The following is a 7,484-nucleotide window of genomic DNA, read 5'->3' on the forward strand; positions in this document are numbered from 1 at the left end:
TTGGTAAAGAAAGAGAGGAAATGGCATTAAATTAGCAAGAAATTCCAAGGATCAAAGATTATTAGCAATTGATGCTGTGGGAGAGAGAAAGGTGGGGAGTGGGGAAAAAAAGATTAAAAAAATAAAATCACACAAATGCACTAAGAGGACAGATTGCTTTTATTTCCCCAAAGGCCTAATGGGTAGTATTATACCTGCATGGTTTGCACCATAAACTCTGTCGGTCAAGCCCGAACAATGCCCGACACTTCTTTGGAGTATTTGCATCTGTTAGCATAAGGTAAACACAAAAAATACAACACAATGGTGGATAGAGCTCATTTGGACTGCGTCATCTTAGCTACAGCTACGTTTAGCTTTCAGTCACCTCAGTTTTATTTGGTAATCTCCCCTCATACCAAGGGCAGGGAAGAAAACAGGGCTTTCACAGTGAGCTAAAAGAAAACCAAAAAAGTATAAATCTGACACGGCCGTGCGTCTGTCCCGTGTCGGTACCACGCTCAGGGCCGCGTGATCAAGGGCTTTGGGAGCGACTTTCCTTGGGTGGAGGCTTGGAGGGCAGGAACGTGGTTGAGCCACGGATCAGATGGGCTTAAGGCTGATGCTGTTTTACAGTGGGTTTTTGGCTAGCAGCAGCAAAGAGGAAGGCAAAAAAACAACCAACAACGGAACAAAAAAAGCAAAACTCTTTCAGAGAGATGATAACTCATGGCAGTGTCCCACTCCCTTGTGTCTTCTAGATCACAACACAGAGCTACAAAGCAACAAGGCAGGAAAAAAAAGGGGAAAGTACCAAATAAACCAGCTGCAAATCAGCCATAGCGAGTCTGGGAAAACTATACACACCTGCAGGGGCCGCACCAGTTATTCTGTTGATCAAGGCCAAAGCGCGCTCGGCATTTCTTAGGAGCGCTCAGGTCTGAATGAGTTCAAGAAAAGCGAGCAGAAAAGGGAGAGAGGAAAAAAAGAAAAGGGGAGAGGGGGGGAGAGAGAGAGAGAGAGAGAGGAAGAGAGAGAGAGGAAGAGAGAAAAGGGGAGAAAAAAGAGAAAGATAAAAATAAGGAAAAAATAAAAATAAAAAAGGGAATAAAAATCAATGTCCTCGTTATTAATTGCAAAATATTGACTTTTGATTTAAAAGTTTAAAAAAGTGATAATCACATTTTTATTCAACTCTTGAGATTAGCTGTTGCAATTAAAGCTGCAGTATCCCTTTATAAAGGACTGTTTCTTTCCCTTTTAAAAGAGCAGGTAGAGAAGGTCATTGTGGCTGGTCTAGCAGGATGTTTTCAGGCAAGATTTTTTTGGGCTGGGTTTTTTTATTCTCTTTTTTTGAGAGGGGGGGAAAGGAAGAAAAGAAGCTGAGTATGGAAGTTAGATCCTGAACATGCTTTTTTCTTCAACTCAGATACAAAATTAAAAAAAAAAAAAAAAAAAGAAAAAAAAAGAAAAAAAGGAAATTATATCTCCTGGGATAATGCAGCTTTTGGAATAACATTCAATTTAATTGTTTTTATTAATTTGTATTTAAAAGAATGGATAAGAATAAGCAGGTTGCGGAATGAGTATGTTAGTATCAGCCAGAAAATAAAGCGTAAAGCATGGCAAGGTGCTGAGTTAGTATAGCTAGTGAATTGCAATGAATAGGCTTGAGCAGAAAGGGAAAAAAAAAAAATCCAAAACTAAAATAATAGTAAAAAAATGCGTATGCATGCTAATGTGAGAAGACTTAGTGGGAGCCATGAAAAATGCCATTAGATTAAGGAGGTTCATTACTGACTTGCTTCCATTTTTTATCAGTCTCTTTAAAGAAATACTGCATATTCAATTTGCACAGTTAGTACAATTCTTGCGTTACTTTTTACGGTATTACTGTTTTAATAGCAATTGTTACAAAAACAAAAAACAAAATTAAAAAATACTATCAAACATATAATAGATATAAAGATATATAGATAATAAATACTATCAAAACGTGTGGATGGTATTTTTTCTTAATGTCATAAGTGTTTAATGTTAAAATCTATAATGGCAGGAAAAAAAAATTAAAAAGCAGTTTATAAACTATTTCAAATGACTCAAAATGACGTTAGCACCTGTAATCGGAGGAAGTGAAAGGCAAGGATTTAGGAAACATTCGCTGTGTTCTGAAAAAAAAGAACAAATTATACAAAGGCTTCAAAAAAACTAAGTCAGGGCTTCTTCAAAATTGACTATGAGATTGCCTATGCAGTATTTCTAATTTCCTATATAGAATGGCAAACCTCCTTAATTTAAAATGGGTGCGATTTACCACTGTAAGGCATGCATCAGAACATACAGGTACAGCCCAAATTAATACCAAACACATACATACGTACACACACACACATACGCGTAAAATAAGCGGACAACCTTATAAACGATGGCATAGGCATTACAACTACGGCTCTGCAGTTAAAGGCTTTGCAGTCACTACGTACAAATTCAGCTAACGTCACGAGAGGCTCTGACATGCAGTGGCTCGGTTACTAGTTTTAGGAAGGGCAATAACACGTAAATAATTAGAGTGCATTTTAAAAAAAGGCTGCCTAGTATAGGGACCAGCTCCCCGTGAGGCCAGGAGCCTCGCACCCACCTCCCCCGTGCCTAGGAGCGTCACACCGGGACTGCCACACTTCCACTAAGCAAGAGGTTTAGACCGTATTTACTTACCGTTGGTCTCTCCTGGTTGCTTATCCCTTTTCCTCTTCTTCTTCTTTCCCTGCAGGAAACACACACAAATGAGAAGGATTAAAAAAAACCCCAAACAGGCGTCCTTCCAAGACGGCACCGAGCGACAGGGCTGCGGCCAGCGTGTGAAGCTCCCTGGGGAGGACACCAAGGCACGGTGCTGGCTCACCATCGGTGCGGGAAGCTTAGGGGGCCCCGAGGGGATGCTCACACCCTGGGGATGGCTCTGCCTGCCCACCTGGTGACTCTTCAGACAGCCTTGCTGCAGCTCCCCCCAACACTAACACCCACCCAAGCTGTAAGAGGGGGCAGAACAACTTGCAAGAGGCTTCTTTTGAGGTAAGATCATCATGAAGACAAAATCATCTGACACTTGTACATTCCATCTATAAGTTTCAAAAATCGTTCGTGGCCATGTTTTGGTGGGGCAGGGAGGGGAAGAAAAGGGAGATTGAAGCGAGGAGAGTGCATGAGTGAGGTCAGATTGAGCCCCTGGAGTTCCTCAGCACCGAAACCCAAGCGTTAAAGCAGACGAGAAAGCCACAGTAACGAGCAAATCCCAACCTGCAGGTTTGTAGCTGCACTGACAACTTGGGAAGCCAAGCCAGGACAAGAAGAAAGTCCAGATATGCCTAAGATTCTTCCCACATTTTGCTCTATCACAAGGAAAATAACCAGGAATATCTTACTAAACTGCACCCCTTTCCCATATAGTGTCCCACAGGATCATGCAATCTGTTACAGTTTCTGCCTGGAGGGAGAAAGGTCCTTTCTCTGTTTCCAGCCAGCCGCGTGGGAGAAGACAACCAGGGGCCTGACTTCTGGGGAAGCCCAACGACCGTTTTCCAAGAGAAGAGTTATAACGTAATAAGCACGGTTCAAAAGAAAATCTGTTTTCTAAGAAAACTCCTCCTACGCTACAGGGTTTGCAGAGCAGTGCAAAAAGGCCAGTGCAAGGGGACAGTGTAATTTAATTCTCACAGGGCCCCAGATGCCAAAAGCAACGACTTTTGGTCCAACAGTGTCAACGGTGAAGAGCACACGAGATCCTGGCTTCTGAAGACACAGTAGTAGTAGAAGTCGGTGAAAAGACACCAGAGCAGCAGTCCCCTGTGGTCAAGAGGGAAGAAACATCTCTTGGAAGAAGGAATCTCACAGTACTTTTGAAGGGCTGGACATCTCTGTGGGGAAGCCACCAGTTTCTCCCACACAGTGGACATCTTTCTCTGTGGGTTGGTCAGGCTCCCAACTAAATGGTTAAGATGGGCTTCAGCCTGGCACATCCACTACAACATTGGGGAAGCTCACTACGGTATGTTCCCTGGAATGTATTAGTAAGAAATTTCTCCAAAGTGAATGCTGGGTTTTGATTTGATGCTGTTGTCGTATTTTTCCTGCCCAAAAGCTGGCTTGCTGGCACCAGGCTTCTGTACTCATTCTCCCCAGCTTGCTCAGGGTTGTAAAGAGCCACGCTGCTGTCCAGGCTGTGACAAGCAGAGTCACCGGTCATCCTTTCTGGTGATGGAAAAAGCTGTGTGGACCGTCCATTTTAAAGGATTTTTAAATGACATGCACATAATCCTGTGGCCTGGATGCTGCTGAGAAATCATCTCCGACACCTCTGAGGTCATTTTGGGGGATAGGGAAAGTTGTTGCTCTGAGTCAATTGCTACAGCAGCCGTCAGTCTAATGTGACAGGCAGACAAGATAGACAAGCATTGCTCCTAAAGCTCCCTGAGAACAGAAAAGGGAAAAACGTGGTATCTTGAAGTCCACGTATCACGTAAAGATACAAGAGGCTCAGACTGCTCCATCTATATTGATCTAGATTGACAGTAACTCTGTGAAGGTCAGTGAATTTTCTCCAGCTTTACCACAACGTAACTGAAACCAGACAACTGCATCAGGACCATAAGCCTAATTTTTTTTTCATGTCAAGGAGGCAGCTTGCGTAATTAACTGACTGCATCTTGTGGCAAATCTGCTTAATGCCTGTAGTACATTTGGGAATTCAACGGCTATTTCAATTTGAGACCTTTTAACTTCTTCACATGAGGGACAGCCAGAACATAGGTCAGGAGTCAGCTGCCCTTTACAAACTCCTCCAGCCAGGTATTAAAGTACTATCACCCCTTTAGGGAGCAATCTGTTAAAAATGGCTGATATACAGGAATGTCAACCAGGACCAGGCACTTCTGGTTTCTTTTCAACACAAGCTTTGAAAACTGTTTCTAACAAAGGACTGACAGAGGTCCACCGTCTTCCTTTACACCCTTTTCAAAGGAAAGATGGAGAAGAATCACCTGGCTTGCTTGTTCAATTTCTGCACTATCTGGAGATAATTTGACTATGCAGCTAAATTAATACATGGACTGAAGAATTACGACAGCAGTTTGTAAAGTGCTCTGCAGAAGACACCGTTTGCCTTTGCCTCCAACTGTCCTCCTAAGACTTGAGTAGAAGGTCTGTAGCATTTTCTGTCATCGAACTATACACATTCTTAGGCTGCAAGTAAAGGTGGACGTAAATACTTGCTAACCGTTCTGGCAGCTCCCGCTGTAGAGCCAAACCACCATGGGTTTTGACAGGCCTGCAGAGTTCTTTGGTGCTAATTTTCTAGACAACTGGCAGGCGAGGTGACTAGACCCTAACCTACTTCTGAGTCCAGCACTCAGCGACGCTTAACGTCTTGTATCAGATCTCAGGAAGAGCCAATGTGCCTTGTGACACCAACAAGCCACAAGGGACTGCCTGAATCCTCTTCTCTTATTTAAGAGCAGGCTGAAAGCTGAGTTCCTTGAATGTACTGCTCCTATTTCTAAGACCTGAGCTAGAGCTGGCCCCATCCTTGTGCCTGCCATAAAGCACCTAATGATTTAACCATTTCAAACAGCCCAAACGTGCTCCCCTTCTAGACGTGTGAAGGGCTCCAGACCCTAAGAAACGCTGAGGGAGGAGGGGAACTTGGAGAGCTCTCATGGACCTGGAGAGGAGAAATAAATAAATCCTGCAGATGATGCAGTCGTGTGATGCCAGGGTACCGCGCTCTCCTCAGGCAGGAAGGTTCCCCCTGAAGGTCAGGTGGGGGTACAGCATCAAGCCGCTGGGAAAGCGCCGTCTTTCTCATCCTGTCCTTTTTAGCTCGAGAAGAAAGGGTTTCTCAGTGCTCACATGGTGAGGACAAAAGTAAAAGGTCCTAAACACTGACGGCTTTGTACATGCCCATCTGTCGGTGGCACAGGCAGTGTGCAGAATGAGCATTCCTGAAACCTCCATCGAGCCCAGACTCCCTTTTGAACACCCAAGAAGATGATACTGCACAGTGCTGAGAAACTACCTCAAGCCTATGGTCTGGCAGTCTCAGGGCAGGCTATACCAAAAAGGAAGGGAAAATGTGTTTAAGCAGGAGCGATGCCTCATCAGGCTTAACGAGGTGTCCTCTGAGGGGCAAGCACAGCTACACCTGCAATGGTGAACAAAGGAGGGAGGGAGGCAGAGCCCGAGGGAAAGAAAAGATGATCAAGAAAGAACAGAAGGATTTGAAAAAAATTCTTTAAGTACATATTGCTAAATAAGTGAGCATGTGTATTCTCCGCCGCTGAAACGCAGGAAGAAGGTCGAGAGCTGCTGCTACTCTAGCTTTCACTGCAGACTCTGAACTGGCTTTTTCCCATCCAAACACACAGAAGTGCAGAGGTAAATGCTGCCATACACAAGGCACACAGTTTATTTGATTTACGGCAAAATAGGATATTTATGGTAAAGTAGGCAGTGATGATGGCGATGATGGGAGACACAGACTTCACCAAAACCAAAATGTGTAACACCATACAGAACTGACAACAATCTCCCTGCAGGGAAGTCTGCCTGGAAGGTAGGGAGCAAGGTTTACTCCAGAGTTAGAGACCTTGAACGTTTTAGGTGATTTTTATTTAAATGATCAAGATTCTGCTATAATCCTATTAAAGATGGCTTAGAGCTCCCACCTATCCACAAATCTGTCAAGAATTTATGGGTTAGGCTTGCAAACTTTTACTACCAGCTGCACCGCTTCCCCTTCATGGAAGAAGGGGTTACATACTACTAGTAAGTGGTTACAACGCTGGCCTTATGTTTTTTAATGGACAGAAAATTCTACCACTTTCAGCTACAAAACAGTCTTTCTGAAAGGCAGAGGGAGGGATCAATCTTAAACACTCCATGAACTGATCATAAACTCCAAAACACTTTTTAAAAAATGAGGGTGGGGGGAGAAGATAACATGGCCATGAAAAAACAAAACATAATCAAAATATACGACAGTAGAGCGTGGAATAATTCATTTAACCCCACTTGAGAGTAAGACTTTCAAACAAGTCACGCTTTTGGTTTTGCCAGTCCTTCTCTGAAGCTAGGATAAGTCATTCTTCCACTTTCCACTATACTCTCACACAGATAAGCACAAGACACTAATTATTCATCTTTTTTTGGTGGAAAGGAGAGGAGCCATACTAGAGGAATTTTTAATTTTGTTTTAAAAAATGAAATTTAAAATGACCAGAAAGCCAAAGAGCATTTCCAGAGGCTGGTAAAAGTGAAGGCAAGAGTTTCTTCACAGAGCTCTACTGTCATGTCCCAATTCTAACCTTTTACCAGTCCCAGCCAGGAAGCCTTTTCCAAGTGGAGGGCTGGGAATTATCCCCAATAGTTTTAGTATCTCAGAGGGAAGCGTCCGTCGTTGTTACCAGATTGGGATCCTGAGGCACGCTTTCCGAGTAGTGCTTGTGTGCAAT

At 43.5% G+C, this 7,484-nt stretch overlaps 1 protein-coding gene across 1 annotated transcript in view; it reads right to left on the reverse strand.

Annotated features, from left to right (window-relative positions):
* Nucleotides 1-224: 224 nt before the first annotated feature.
* The window catches only part of LOC104510766 (transcription factor 7-like 2), a 20,727-nt gene continuing 13,467 nt past the window's right edge, over nucleotides 225-7,484 (reverse strand). The window contains exons 8-11 of the mRNA XM_010153120.1: nucleotides 2,695-2,743; nucleotides 2,097-2,147; nucleotides 847-919; nucleotides 225-267 (exon numbers count right to left, since the gene is read on the reverse strand). Of these exons, the coding sequence (XP_010151422.1) occupies nucleotides 225-267; nucleotides 847-919; nucleotides 2,097-2,147; nucleotides 2,695-2,743 (216 nt within the window). The remainder of the gene's footprint in view (nucleotides 268-846; nucleotides 920-2,096; nucleotides 2,148-2,694; nucleotides 2,744-7,484) is intronic.

Source organism: Eurypyga helias, unplaced genomic scaffold (genome assembly GCF_000690775.1).
Source record: "Eurypyga helias isolate BGI_N326 unplaced genomic scaffold, ASM69077v1 scaffold13706, whole genome shotgun sequence".
NCBI classification, from domain to species: Eukaryota; Metazoa; Chordata; class Aves; order Eurypygiformes; family Eurypygidae; genus Eurypyga; species Eurypyga helias.